The sequence below is a fragment of the Botrytis byssoidea genome, assembly GCF_014898295.1.
Source record: "Botrytis byssoidea strain MUCL 94 chromosome Unknown BBYS_004, whole genome shotgun sequence".
Taxonomy (NCBI): domain Eukaryota; kingdom Fungi; phylum Ascomycota; class Leotiomycetes; order Helotiales; family Sclerotiniaceae; genus Botrytis; species Botrytis byssoidea.
Window position 1 is genome coordinate 660,125 of NW_024065845.1, and position 15,060 is coordinate 675,184.

At 42.7% G+C, this 15,060-nt stretch overlaps 6 protein-coding genes across 6 annotated transcripts; 2 read left to right on the top strand and 4 right to left on the bottom strand.

The window, feature by feature from the left end:
* Window positions 1-195: 195 nt before the first annotated feature.
* On the bottom strand, window positions 196-1,200 carry EAE97_002307 (uncharacterized protein; the record flags this gene model as incomplete). Its single annotated transcript, XM_038872818.1, has 1 exon — window positions 196-1,200. One exon carries the CDS (start codon window positions 1,198-1,200, stop codon window positions 196-198), a length of 1,005 nt encoding a protein of 334 aa, XP_038736024.1.
* Window positions 1,201-2,953: 1,753 nt separating this feature from the next.
* EAE97_002308 (uncharacterized protein) lies at window positions 2,954-3,541 on the bottom strand (the record flags this gene model as incomplete). Its single annotated transcript, XM_038872819.1, has 1 exon — window positions 2,954-3,541. One exon carries the CDS (start codon window positions 3,539-3,541, stop codon window positions 2,954-2,956), a length of 588 nt encoding a protein of 195 aa, XP_038736025.1.
* Window positions 3,542-5,747: 2,206 nt separating this feature from the next.
* Window positions 5,748-8,029, top strand: EAE97_002309 (uncharacterized protein; the record flags this gene model as incomplete). Its single annotated transcript, XM_038872820.1, has 3 exons — window positions 5,748-5,968; window positions 6,134-6,322; window positions 6,478-8,029. The coding sequence occupies 3 exons, from the start codon at window positions 5,748-5,750 to the stop codon at window positions 8,027-8,029; spliced, it is 1,962 nt and encodes a 653-aa protein (XP_038736026.1).
* An 875-nt stretch (window positions 8,030-8,904) lies between these two features.
* On the top strand, window positions 8,905-9,692 carry EAE97_002310 (uncharacterized protein; the record flags this gene model as incomplete). The annotated part of the gene is made up of 3 exons (XM_038872821.1): window positions 8,905-8,935; window positions 9,095-9,122; window positions 9,206-9,692. 3 exons carry the CDS (start codon window positions 8,905-8,907, stop codon window positions 9,690-9,692), a joined length of 546 nt encoding a protein of 181 aa, XP_038736027.1.
* A 1,404-nt stretch (window positions 9,693-11,096) lies between these two features.
* On the bottom strand, window positions 11,097-12,293 carry EAE97_002311 (uncharacterized protein; the record flags this gene model as incomplete). Its single annotated transcript, XM_038872822.1, has 1 exon — window positions 11,097-12,293. One exon carries the CDS (start codon window positions 12,291-12,293, stop codon window positions 11,097-11,099), a length of 1,197 nt encoding a protein of 398 aa, XP_038736028.1.
* Window positions 12,294-12,981: 688 nt separating this feature from the next.
* On the bottom strand, window positions 12,982-13,764 carry EAE97_002312 (uncharacterized protein; the record flags this gene model as incomplete). The annotated part of the gene is made up of 1 exon (XM_038872823.1): window positions 12,982-13,764. The coding sequence occupies one exon, from the start codon at window positions 13,762-13,764 to the stop codon at window positions 12,982-12,984; it is 783 nt and encodes a 260-aa protein (XP_038736029.1).
* Window positions 13,765-15,060: the final 1,296 nt, after the last annotated feature.

Here is a 15,060-nt window from a genome sequence, read left to right on the forward strand (position 1 = left end):
TATTCGAACAAATCGAAATCTTGTCTGATAGTCTAAACCTTGATATTTATGTTCTAGCAAGAAATCAAATATTTTCACTACCCTATTTCCCTAATCCAAAAACAACACTAAAAACCATCCCCACCTCCAAGAAACATCAGACGACCTAGTATCTCCAACTTCCAACCTCCAACCTCCAACATCTAACATGCACCCTCAAACCCAAATCCCATCCAAGCCACTCCCCTCAAAAAGCCTCAAAACTAGCACCTCCTCCTTTTCCCTCGCCACCATCACCAACTCCGCACTCCTCTTCTCCTTCGCATCGGCCCTCCTCTCCCTCCTCCTCTTCCACGTCTCCATCTTCCACTTCGCGGCATGCGAGATACTATTCCGTGCATGTTTCTTAACATCCAACCACGGATCTCTCGGATCATCCAGCTTATTGAATTTCCAATACGGGACGTGCGGATTCAGGTCGCGTGGAAGCTGGGTCGGACGATGCATAATAAGGACTGTCGAATCCCGATCGATTTTCTCACTCGCCTCACCATCCTCTTTCCAGCGCTGCGACGCCAACGCCAAGTTCGCCGCGTCTTCTCCAAATTCGCTGAGTGTGCGTTCTTTGGTAGTTGCGAGTTTGAATCCTTTGCGGGGTTGTGCACAGTTCATGAATGAGCCATCGCAGGTATTGAAGATCAAGGTGAAATTTTCCGCGGGACAATAGCGGAGAAAACATGTGATGTGACGGAATGAGAAATTTTGGTGAGAGTGGAAGAGGTTGGAGACATCGAAGATCCAGTCATTCACACCATGATATTTCGGTAAAAGAATCTCATCGAGTAGGAAATTTTGTCTCGTGTACGGAACGTGAGGGGAGCCTTTGTAGCGGTGGGAATCCGGTGTCTCGCAGAATTGAATATGAACTGATTGTAGGAGGACTTGTTCCGCGCGAGTATATAAAGGGGCGCATTTGAGAAAGGATTCCAGGGTTCGGAAAGTGAAAGTTTGGGTTTGCAAATATTCTGTTGGAAATCCTGATTCGAGATCATTGTAAATTGTGCGACAGGTTAATCGCAGAGATTGAAGTATTGATTTTTTAGATGACTGTATGTATCGAGATTGCTTGATAGATAGAGCCTCGGTCCAGATGATATTTCGGAGTTCGGTGGAAAGTTTCATAATTCCCACCTTCTCAGGAGGTGAATACGTTGGTGACATGATAAGTACCTAGTAGGTAAGTTAAATTGTGATATCTGGTTTGAGAAAGATTTGAATGTTTCGAAGCAGAGAGATCTTGTCGAGGTAGAAGATGAGCTTAGGAAATAGGTATGGAGTAAATTGATATTGTTTGGAGACGACACGCCGAAGTATTTACCACAGTGAAGATTGAGAAAAGTTGATAAACTTATTGCATGAATCAGGTATAGAATGGGTGGAAAGCAAAGTTGCATTGTTGAGGGGAGACCCAAAGCTTAAATAGACCACGCCATAGACCGATCAAAAATCAATCTTTGATTAACCTAATAAGCCGTGAGATTTATTGAATACTCGAGTAGACACGCCATATCCAAAACTGTGGTGAATTAAGCTCTTATAGCCTCTCCCGCTATTATGTTAATGTCTATTTAAGTACTTAGCTCAACTTACCTATCGAACTCGGACGAACATCCAACAGAAATGTCAATATTCACTCCGTCTATTCTACTAGCTTTCTCTTTTTTACTTCTTTCATTCGAAATATACTTCAAGTGTTCTTCAACTATCCATGTCAGTACTAACACCAATTACCTTGATCTTAACGAATCGCTGAGTATCAGTGTCGAACCTATGATGTGTTAATGTTCCAACCTCATACAACATATTGAGGAGTCTTCCATCTGCAGAACACTTCGCGCACTTTGGAACAAATGATGTGCACGACCTCCACAATCGAGTCATGGGTTGGTTCTAGGCCAAGAGAGAATACTGAATGAATCATCAAGATTCCGGCATGAACCTATGGGCTCCAAATATAAAGTGGGTAATCAAGTCCACTTTCCACCATATGCACTATTATGCGCTCCTCACGCCATTCAACCCAAGATCTTCAAGTGCCGATACAGCCCTGTACCGAAAGGCATGCTTTTGAGGCTGGTACCATGTGGCTGAAAATCAGACATGCAACAAACTAGAATATAAAACGCTTTGATTCCGTTCGACTCCATTCTGTGGAAGTACTAATTCTTCTAGAACATTAAACTAGGATTTAGATTGCATGATATCATCTTCCTCCCTATCAAGACTGCCAAGTAAAATTAAACCCATTTGATAGTCATGAAGTCGGGAGTCGAACCATCATCTCAATGGATTCACTGATATGGTTTCAATGCTTCGAATGACACGAGGTAGTTCCGCGTAAGAAAGGAGATTGCTGGAATCGTTCGTGTGGTGATTCTTTGCTGTGGTGTATCCTCTCTTACTCCTTTCAATAGAAAGAATCAACAGGTGCCTTCTTGTGCTCAACGCAAAACGATCTACTCCCCCACACCAGTGGAGGGAAGATGTAACTTGGAGAAACGAGCGAAAACATAAAGTGAAGATTTTAAGTGACTCCGTTGGAGAAAGATAAAAAATATATCCAGGGAAATAATGAAAAGGTAACCCCAAAGCTCGTCAACTTGGCACAATAAAAAATGCTGCAGATCAGACAGGGCATCAAAGTAAAGAGGAAAGGTTTCTTTCCTGCAAACAAAAAGAGAAGTATATCCTTAGGCCAGTAGACTCCAGAATAGTGAGTGTGGCTAGTTTTTATAAATGAAACATCTTGTCGTCTAAACCATTTAACATTACCCTATATCCCAATTTATCTAAGCTGGATGGCATCTATATCTAATCCGTATTAATGGTGTATACCTCTAGGTCTGGAAACGTTGAATCCTTGCACAATTCGTATCGAGTCGAGTTGTAGCCGGTGACCGGGACACAGAAACTTTCACAACTTTCCTCTCAGCTTTTTCCTATCCATCGTAATAAATAAAGCTTCCCCAGTGGCCAACACCACTCCCTCACCATCTTCTATAGTGGCTTTCCCAAATATCTTCCTTCCCTCTTTCCTGTCTACCCAGCTTCTCCCCAGCACAACCCCTGGTGTCCCGATTGGTTTTTTATACGTAATGTGTAGATAAGCGGTCATGGTAGTTTTATCTCTTGGCCTGGCGATGGAAGCTGCGCAACCGATCATATCATCCAACATGACTCCAGTGAATCCACCATGCGCAGTATCAACATGGCCATTTACATGTGTACCCAAACTCATCAACGCCAGAACTTCGCCAAACGAACGCGAGGAATTAGGCGGAGAGTAGAAGAATTGACAATGCGAGATAGTGTCTGGTGTCTGAAGGGTAATGGCCGTAAATGAATCACAGGTATGATGTTCCTTGCGCATTCGCGATCGAGGTGAAAAGGGGTGCAAAGAGCTGTCCTCGAGAATTGGTTTACACCATGGTGTTGAGGAGAAATGTTCCGCTGTTTCCTTTGGTATAGGCGCAAACGAAAACAGATCCTGAGAGAAACTCATGGTGGGAAATGGTTGAGTGTGACCATTTCGAGATGCAATTGAAGTTGTTGATAGTAGTAGATGCTGTGTTGCACCTCAGACAAATATTAGACGTTGTGGATCTGAAAAGTATTCCACTTTGGATGTGTGGTCAGGTTTGATAAGATAAGTGGATTCGGACTTCGGAACGATGAAACTAAAGCGCTTGAAACATGAAACTAAAAAGGAAGAGCTACTCTCGCGCTATTGGAGCTGTGACCCTTGGACCTTGGAAGCTAGGTAGTTCAAGGGAAAGGGTGCAGGAAGGGTACAGAACTAGTCACTCCAATGTCAGCCAAAAAAATAGTAATAAGATCCGATGTTTGAGGGTGCTTTCAGAATCATTAACGATGTTTGAATATTAAACTTTTGCGAATACAAAGATTCAGGGGATTCATGAAATTAAGGTTCAACACGATATTGATTTCTACATCTAGTACGAGCAAAAGGAGGGAAGGAGGGAAAAGCTAAATGAAGGTTGGAAGGATTCTTTATTGATATTGATATTGATGATTGATACCGGAATACTTGTTTGTATGTATCCAAAAATTATTCATCCTTCTCATCCTTCATATGTGAATCATTCTGCATACAGCTACCGACCTAGATGGACACTCGATATGACGATATATATATATCACAATATTGTAGATGTAGCATATACTCGTAACATAATATAGCCGCAAGATTAATGATGGAATTTTATGGATCCCTAATATAGAACTTCATCACGGCTCACGGCTCACGGCCCACGAACACTTGCTTGGGTATAAGTTTTGATTAATCGTCTCCTGGCTGGCCTGGCTAAAAATAAGGCTGGGAAGTTCCATTTCCCTTGGCTGAGCTTGCGCGCTTTGCTCTTCTGTCCTCCTTTCTAGGTCACTTTGATGATTACGATGTAGATGTCACTTAAACACTTTGGCCCCCCATCAAAAGAATCTGTCACTTCTATAATTATGATAGTTACCCAGGAGAACCTAGGTAAGCAGGTAGTATACCCCCATTACACCAGGCTCATTCCACTACCGATGACCGATGACCCTTTCGAATTCTGAAACGAAAAGTTTGCTTATGAACTCGAATGTCCCCCTCCACCCCCCTGAACACTGTAATTTTATCAAGATGACAATTGACCAGTCACGAGGGAGAATGCGAGAGAGACGTTCCTTTTGTGTACGAGGTAGTAGTATCAAATTGAACGATGTCTTTCATTAGCATTGGTCGATATCCAGACGGTTTGTGGGAACGGTATCGATACACAGACCTGATTCTGGTCAAAACAACTCACTCGGAATAATTTTTATATATGCTCTGGACCTCTCTCTACCTTTACAATGACCTTACGATCTGAGCTCTGATTTTGGTTCGGTCTCTTCTCATCCAAGTATTCCATTCCCTCCATCATCTTCTCGCTCCTTTCAAGCTTCACTCCATAATTGTTATTAGGCTGGTCCTTCATTGGTTGTCACAACCGGCCATTCATGTTGGGTCATCGATAGGTAGCCACTCACTCATCACACTCATTCCTCGCACACTCCTCACACCTCTTGCCACCAGTACAGTACATTCAATTCGTTCTACTCGTTGCCAGTCATTTGAAACTTCATGCTTCGGTTTGCGTCAACAGCGAAATTCATTCCTTGAATCATCCATCATCCATCATCCATCACCATCATTCAGTTTATTCGATTCCATTTGTATAATTCCCCACAGTCAATCATAACAGTACCTACCATTCAGAGCGCAATCCATTCACCGCACAATTGTCTTAATTCGCCGTACCCACCTCCTAATTCACACGACTTGTGTATTTACTTGTATAACAGTACACCCTTTCTTTCACTTCTTACACTTTATCAATCAAACTCAACGACAATTAATAGTATCCACCAAGTTTGCACAGCCTTCGGCATCCTGTGACGATCCTTCCAATTATTTACGAGAACACGAGATACATATCAAAAAAAATCAAAAAACTTGTGTGTGTGGAGGACACCTGAAATTCTCCAGCTACAAAAGTCTAGAAGCTTTCAAATAGAGTAAAAAGGACATTGCATCTAGATCTATCCATTCCAAGATTTCCCCTCCGGATTTGTTTAACAACTTGCGACAAAGATCTTCCGAGAGCACCTTCATACCCCACGGTCCCTAGCGAAGATCATACAGGACTGGTACACAAGAATACATCATGTGGAAACGTCTCAATGCCCCAAGGAGTAGTGGTACTACAGCTCGTCAATCGTCCATCAGTGAACCTGTACTGGTCGAGACAACTATTTTTGAGAAATCTTACGGAGCGACTGGTGGAATAAATGTTGATATAAATATGTCATCTTCGGATAGAAATGCTCCTCATCCGTCAAGACCGACAAGAGAAAATACTCCAAAAGGATTACCACTTCTACCATTGTAGGTCACAAGGTTTATCTATTACTCTGAGAGTGGGGGCGTTGAACTTTGAGGGGAATCATTAAGAGGGATAATGGATGTTGGGCTTATGTTTCAGCTTAATGATATCGCTGTCAAATCTACATTCTCACGCAATCACCAAGCATTTGCTAATGTTTACATCAGTGAAGCAGTTCCTCCCATGCATTCTCGCCAAAATTCCGATAATTTCAGACCGGTTTCTTCTGTCTACTCACAGCCTTCTCTAGGCCCTATGCATGATCAATTTCCATATAATACATATGCGAAACCCATGACTCCAAATTCAGCAGAGGTATCACCTCCAAGCTCTCCGGAGTTTGATGGAATGCGACGGTAGGTCAAGTTTTCTATTAGTTTTGAAATAGTTCTCTTGGGGTTGGTTCGGTTCGAAAAGCTGGCCAACGATCTGTGAATGTTTTGAGGATGCTACATGCTTCATAATTCATTGGCGCAATTTTATTGTTAGACACTAATGAAAGTTCAAGTAGAAACCCAAATCGATATCAAGATCATGAGGTTTCTCCGATCGATGAAGTACCTGATATTTCGCAACTTGGATTTGGGAAGTCGAAAGAAAGGACGGATTCCAGGTTGAAGCCACCATCGAGCAATATTCCTGTCATGCGAAGAGAAAAGAGGCGAAACCAAGTCGCAGCAGTAGCAGCCAACTTATTAAACCGCAAAGATGTCGATGGGCCCAAGGTTAGAAGAACGGCGGATGGAAAATGGGATCCATATTCTGGTGAAACTACAAGCGAAAAGGCAAAATCGCAATTTGTCAAGCCAGGAGAATATTCACCACCTCACTTGGGATATAGTAGACAGATGGGGAATACATCAATCATTAGCGCCGGTCCGCAGAAACCCCAAAATCAGCCATCTTTTGGAGAACGTGTTCGCAAATTGAAGAATAATGCGCCGGTAGAGAAACCAGAATGGAAGGGGGCAACAGGACGTTCAAAAATCGTGCCCGCACCGTCAGATGATTATACCATTCCTCCACTTAATATTCCAATTCCAGTTCCAGCGAGGAGCGAAAGACGCATTACATCAGGCACAAGTACCCCTGTATCTTCCATCCGAAGTGCAAATAGTGAAACGGCGGCGGCACCAAGTTTCATGGATCTACCCGACCCAGTATCTATCAATGCAGGACCATTGTTCAGCGATCAAAACAATCCACAAACCTATAACGAACCCTTGATTCAAAACCTCGAACCTATTCATGCGACTCACCTTACAAATTTCACCAGCGATATTACTACAGAATCCCCTACCGCATATTATCCTTCGCATTCGAAGACAGATTCCACAGGAACCATTGAACGAAATTTTCGAGAAGCTCTCAAGAATTCTTTTCCTTCCATCGATCCAAACGAACCATACGTCCAGCCACCTTCGCGCTTTAGTGTCAGTACAAAGGCCACTTCAGAAGCTACCCAATCTACCAGAGCACCCTCACTTGACATACAAAACGAGATGCATCCTCCACTCCCAATTCAGTCCTATACTATGACGACTCAAGGACCTACTTCAATACTATCTCGAAAGCGCCCTAAGGTCATCGCTGATGATAGCGCGTCTATTTATTCTACGAAGAGTATTACTCGCAAAGCTATTAACTCAAATAGTCCAATAACAATCTCTATGACTTCTTCTCTTCCCCGCGAACACCCACCGCGCTCTTCATCCACTGACACAAAATCTCTCCCCAGCACTCCTGCCGAAAGCGCATCGTCTGATCCTATATCTACTCTGGAAGCGCGTCTCGAAGCTCTTAAACATCGCCGACAGAATATTGAAAAATCAATTAAACAGATGACGGAACTTATGCCAGCGGATCGAATGATTGTTACGGAGGAAGTGAGGAGGAAGAGGGAGACGGAGAAGAAGCAAATTGAGACATTGAGAGAGGAGGAAGCGGAGATTAGGAAGGAGGAACATGAGTGTGGATTGAAACTACATAGGGCGTGGAAGAGGAAAGACAAGCAAGCCGGATATGAGGAAACGGGGTTATGGGTTAGGAGAGTTACTGGTTAGGCTGTGAAGTCTGACCTAGCAGAGATGGAAAAGGGAGCAATCAGGTTTTATGGCGCAGAAAATATCAAATGGTAAAGCAAGGCAATTAGGAGTTCGGTAGGCGCACATGTAGGGAATTTTTCGAGGGAATGGATCGTTTGGAGTTAAGGAAAATTCCGCCTATTGCATTGGATTCACATGTCCAAAGGATTACGTGGACTTTTCTTTTATGGCGCATCACATCATGTTTCATTTTATTTCATAAATCGGGTTTGGAGATGTAGATCTATTCAGCTTCTCGTTGATCTCGAAATCTTGCTGTTGAGGAGAATTTATCCCGGAATCTTGCATTGTATCATAGAATACCAAGCGATTTGGTTTATCAAACTATCAATGAATTTTAATCTTTACGAAATCGAATCGCATATACATTAATTTCCTATATTTGCAATTGAAGAGGCTGTGTATTCTCGCTGTACATGGATTTGTATCAAGAATATATCATTGCGTTCTTGGCACAGATCACCTACTCACGAGCTCACTCCTCATTCAGACTACCGGTCCGGTGAGCTTCCGCGTTCCGGAGATTTGCACGTGATACACGGACAACCACCTATCATATTCCCCGCGATTTCCGAGCTGATGTGAGGTCGAAGCTTCGACTTTCCAATTCCGAATGTGATATTTGAAATCATTATTTGCGTTATCAACGTCAATGAATATTGTGTTTTGTTGGTTTCAATTTTGACGACGGTCTTATTCAGTGTGGAATTTTCGATTTGCTTTTACGGTTATTGATTGTATTGCGGTGAACGGCTTGAGATATATAGCAAGCACGAGAGAATATTACGATTACTGGTTCTTGAGAAGAGAGATAGAAGTTTAGAAGGGCAATTATGGATTACGTTGAGAAGAGAATGGCTGCTGGTATGTTCTTGATGGATTTATTTTGTGTGCTGTGTTGTTAGAGAGGAGATGGATTGGGAGCCTTGTTTGTTTGAAATTAGGTTGAATTGATGAAAGCGTATCATTCATGCCAGGAAATATCAGTATGGAATCAAAACGCTAATCATCATATCAATACAGAAGCCCAAAGACCTGCCGGTGCAGAAGTGTATGTTACTCCCCCATCTCAACATTTCACCCCATCAAATCAGCACACCAAACAAATCCCAAACTCTCACTAACTCCTCCCAGCGCCAGCCTAGCCACCCCAATCAACCTCCTCCTCCTCAGTCTCCTCGCCCTCCTCACCTACACAACCTTCCGCCCCAAAAAGGCCGTCCCTATTCCCAGCGCTCCATCCCCCATCGTCTTCCGTACCTTTACACCCCCAGAGCTCGTTCCCTTCTCCGGCCTCAACAACACACCCGTGTATCTCTCGGTACGCGGCCGCGTCTTCGATGTTAGCAATGGAAGGAATTTTTACGGACCAGGTGGCCCGTATGAGAATTTTGCCGGGAGAGATGCGAGTCGGGGATTGGCGAAGGGAAGTTTTGATGCGGAGATGTTGACGGAGGATTTGCAGGGGGAGTTGGATACCCTGGAGGATTTGGATGCGGATGAGTTGGAGGCGTTGAGGGGGTGGGAGGAGAGATTTGAGGAGAAGTATTTGGTGGTTGGACGATTGATTAGTTGTAAGGAGAAGGAGAGGGAGGATAGGGAGAAGGCGGAGAAGGCTTAGGGGGGTTTGGGGCTGTGGGTATGGGTATGGGGTGAGGGGTGAGCGATGAATATATGGGTTCGAAGTTTGCAGTGGAAATGTGAAATGTGGATGTTTCTGCAGAATGGGTTCTTGAAGAAAAACATCACACGCCAACTCGTAAAGTTTGATCGGATGGTGGTTATGGGTATCATTCTCTCACACATACATGCGGGTGGTATATCTACACATCGAAGCGAGAATTACACACAGATTTCTATATTATGATTGCTGCATCCGTTCATCTATCTACCCATCCATTCATTGATAATAATGTAATATCCCTACCTGGAGTATTTCAACCAATCAACTACATCTATCTATTTATTCATTCATCCCCCTCACTCCCTGCCCCAGAAAACAGTGAAATTTTAAGTGCACCAAGTACTATCCATTATCGTACAGTTTGTGATATATTCTCTTTGTTAGCTTCTTATTATTTCGCGTGTGATTGGCTTGTGGTTAGATTTTAGATTTTGAGGCGCGGATTTGGAATTTGTGTTTGGGAATTTTGAGAGGGGAGGGGAGGAGAGAGGAGAATTGAAAATTTGGAAATTTGATGGGGGATGGAGGATGGGATGGAGCTGTGGATGGGATGGAGTTGTAGGATACATAGATTTTCAAACAAGGGATACAAAGATATAGGGATATTTGGGTTCAAAGGTATGGAATTTGGCGATTGGTTATCGATTTGGAGATTAGGGGGTTTTGAGATCAGCTGGTTGGAGAATGGGGAGGTTGTGAGATGAACGGATTTGAAGGTTGGGGGTTCGAAGATGGAGATTTAGATTAGAGAGGGAAGAAATAGTTTTCTTGGGCTTTGTCTTATCGATGAGTGTGAGAGTGTGGAAAGGTGAGGGGCTTAGGGTTATGGGTAGATAGGTAGATAGGTAGGTAGCTATTTGTGAGAGGGAGGGATTGGGTGATTATGTGATTGTGTGATTGTGTGATTGTTATTAAGTGTGGAATTTTAGCTTTTGGAATTGGGAATTGGGAGTTGGAGTTGGAGTTGGAGTTGGAGTTGGAATTGGAAGTGGCGATGTTGTGGTATTATTATGGTTTTCACTTTTGATACTTCTAGGGATTTCTAGATGAGATAGGTGTAATTTGTAAATGGTGTTTGTATGTGTAGGTATGGGGTGTTGATTCTGAGTAGACAACGATTTAAGTGTGATGTGATAGATATACTTTGAGACTCTAGATGATATCTTCATCTTCTAATCTCGGGGTGGGAGAAGCTGGGGCAAATGGATATGAATGAGAAATGTGAAAGAATAGTATAGCTAGCATGTGGTATCAAATTATAAATTAGTGTAATTACTTCCATCTTCCACCGAAACCCGTCATTTCATAAACCTCTCCCCCTCTCCCCCTCGCCTAAAACCCTCAATTCCCACTCCCACTCCCACTTCCACAACCACCCCCATTCCAAATCACCACCCCCTGCACCACCTCCCCCTCCCTAACCATCTCCTCCATCAACGACCGACTCTCCAACATCCACTTGGCCCAGGAACTTTTCGTCCCCTCTCTAAACCCCCAACACGTCACTTTCGCACTCCTCAACCCATCATGCGCGAGTAATTCTTTCATATCCTCCCGATCGCGCATCGTCCACACATCTCTCGATTTCACTGTCGACCTGCGTACTTCTCCCACACCATCTCCATCTATCGACATCGCATCCGTCTCGCCGGCTTCAGAACTATCCAGCGCTTCTTCCACCCACGGGTTTCCCCAAACCGTCAAATCTACATTCTTCAATCCCAATAATTCACACGTGATAAATTCACAAAAATTTCTCCAAACCACATCAATACGAGCAGCAGCACCTATCATCAAATCCGGAATCTCCCTCGCGATCTTCAAATTTCGAGCCCATCCCCGCGCGGCCTGACTTCTGTCCGTCCAAAAAGGTTGTACAGCTTCGATATGCATACCGAAATCCCAGATGCTATTTCCATTTCCATAAAGCACTTCTTCGGCTTCTGCTTTGGTTTGTTTGCATACACTTAGGATACGCGTGTGGATGCTTGGATTGGGATGGTCGGTGTGGGAATTAGCCGAGAGGACTTTGTAAGTGGTGAGCTTTTCAGGGGTATCTGGAGAGATGGGATAGAATGATTGAGCTGCGCATGGAGGTAAGCACTTGAGTGGGAAGTAGTATCCATTATGTGGGATTTGTGTTGCAATCTTATGGTGGCGAGGTGGAAGGAGGAGAAGATAGATTTTGAGACGGATTTCTATGGGTAAAGATAGAAAGGGGAATGATGGATTGGCCAATGAATTGATATTGTTGATTGGCGAGGAAAAATCATGTGATGAATACTCAGAAAGAGCTAGGGTATCCACAGGGCTGAACAACATGGATTCTCTCAATTCTGTATCCCTGTTTGATTGTTTAGAAGAATTGCAATTGAAAGGATATGAAGGAGGATAAAGAATATCGACATCGATATTTCGACAATTACTTTTACATTGCTTTATATCTTTATTCTTTTGAGCGTAGAAAATATTCATGGATAAGGTGGATAACTCCGGATACCTTGATGGGTTCTCGAGAAGATAGGACTTGGATGTCATTTTCGGGTAATGCAGGGGCGGAATACCGGTGAAGTTGACAAGGGGTATGATGTCCGGACTGTTGGCTTTTGGAATTTTGAGTGTTTTGAGTAGTCGGTGTATCCAAAATAGGATTATGTTGAAGCGTTGATTTCGAAGATTTGTGATACGCTTAGTGTTTGACAAGTCCTGATAACAACTTCGATCGTATGTGGATTTCGTATCTATATGTTAGGAAACTTTAAACTAATATTGCACAATAATACTGATGGATATGCGCGTAATTGTTTGGTAAATAGGGGTGCCAATTTGACGTCCTAAAACGTTATCTCTTATGTGTGTTCAGATAAAGAATAAAGATGATATGATATATAAATGAAGAGAAGTCAAGTAATAAAATTGAGGAATGTTTTATATTAATGAAAATCCAACTGTTTATATAGAGGCATAGCCAAGCCTGGACACCACGTAAGGGAAATACATTTCCTTGACGCATAACACGAAGAGACAAATAAGAAACCAATAATTTGTTTGTACCTCGAGAGACGGAAGTATAACCAGTTCATCCGGAGTGATATCTGACAGCATGCAGCTGAGGATGACACTGCATGACTGTATCAAAGTGCCCAGATATCAACGTCAAAATCTGACCTCCTTCGTACAACAATGCTTACACCGTAAACTGATGCCAGGGACATACGTATAGTAATTATACACCAATGAGTTCTCGTCGCAAGTACTCGGCAAATCCATTCATGATTGAAGCAGAGAATGCGACAAAAAGGGCCATAGATGAAGAGTGATTCGACGAGGGCATAGATTGCATCTCAGAAGTGATATCCAATTTCTGGATACCTTTGATTTCCAACAATTGGGAAACCCATACGAAGTGTTCGTTTGAATGAGTTGTTAAAGTCTTAAAGTCCGACGGTGTGTACTGTCTTGTTTCCCGTTCGCCTCTTGGTTGTCCTCCCTCGACTATTAATTTCAATCCCTTTAATTGCATATGATCTCTCAGAAATTTACAAAGATTGTTCCAATCGCATCGATTCGATTCAAGAGAAAAGATGAAACCTTGTTTGAAAAGAGATATCTCTTGTACTAGAGGTCGTGTACTGGGATGTAGGTCGGAAAAGAAGGGAACAATGGCCTCAATGTCCTTATGAAAACTGAATGCTCGATTGCAATACAACATCGGTAAAGTTTCCTCATATATCTTCCGATTCACGCTCATTATAGAGGTGTGTATGTCGACGGCAGTGCATAGTTCATATGTCGTCTGGAGCCGTTGCCGCAAAGGAGAAAAATCGACACTGTAAGAAGACCGTAGGGAACGGACGGGTCCGTCACGGCGTTGGCTATAGGCGTATGGTTTTTGGTTGCGGATTTCGAAAATTTTGTTGTTGTAATCGTTGAAAAGGTATTCATATATCATAACCCTGATTTCTGGTGGCATATTCATGAGCGCCGAATAAGGTTTGACGTCTGCCATGGCCAATTCAATACGTATTCGTGAAGCTAGAGAGAATGTCGACTTTTTTTTGTTTGAAATCGAGGAGTCTTGTTTGCATATCCTGATCCAAAAACTATTTTCCCAATTAAAGATTAGAGTCGTTGTTGAACAAACTAGGAATATCCATCAAGGTTCTTCTTCTTTTTATTCAACGGCAGAATCTGGAACCACTGATTATGTGATCAATATGGCTGCGTTAAATATTGATAAATCTAAAAGAAAATGTGCTTTGAAACGAGACACTGAATCGTGTGTGCAGTGGTTCTTTATTAGCATAGCAAGAGTCGTAGGTAGACCCGAGTCGACCCAAACCATATCACCGAAAAAGAATCTAAAATTGGGAAGACAAGTCTATCACCTAGCATGATGCCACGATGCCATGATGCCATGATGGCGATTCATGCTGCTAACAACTTGGGCAGTTCTTCGGCGAAATCATCAACGGAATGATGAATCGGTTTGGATCGTTATGACCCTGGTGCAGTAGATTGTGACTACTAGGTAGTTCTCGAGTCCCCTTGTAGGGGTAGCAGCTGCGATAACATACCGCTAACGCTTTGAACAATCCTGTACAAATAATCAGTGTGTATGGAAGTCCTTGTAAAGAGTTTTCGTGCGTTGAAACTTCCGTGCAAGAAGTATCAATTCCTATCAAAATGCCGAGAAAATTTTGGGATGGAAAAATCGCATGCGTTTATCGGAAAATCATCGGGTCCTTTTTCATGAGTCGGTGTCGGTTACTTGATTGAATAGCCAACCATCATTTCAGGGGATAATTACTCACTCAACAACTCCCCAGGTCATGATCGAGAGATGATCAAATGTCTTTCCAACGCTCTTCTGTATTGCATTTGCAATCAATGGATACTACAATACTTTTACCTTTTCATTTTGCGAAAGATATTGTCACTTTTCTTGGTCACTAATGATTTATCCAAATTTAATAATATTTCGTTTACTGTTTCGATTACTAATCTATCCCTCCATCAATGGAAAACTCCACTTCAATTTTTAACATCAACCTCGAAGTCCAAGGTCACTGTTCGCAATTGCACGGTATCCATATATACTAGAATCTCATCTCATCTACCAGATTGTCCCCAGAATCTTTTCAACGGCTTTTCTATTAAAAGAAAAACATGCTCACATGCTTGCTATTTAGTTTTAGCGATGTTACTTCCCAGCCACTTGAATTATCAATTATCACGGGAACAAAGCAATCGAGCGTAATTAAAAAATCCCTTCCCAGCCTCCATAAACAAATTGCATGAGGTA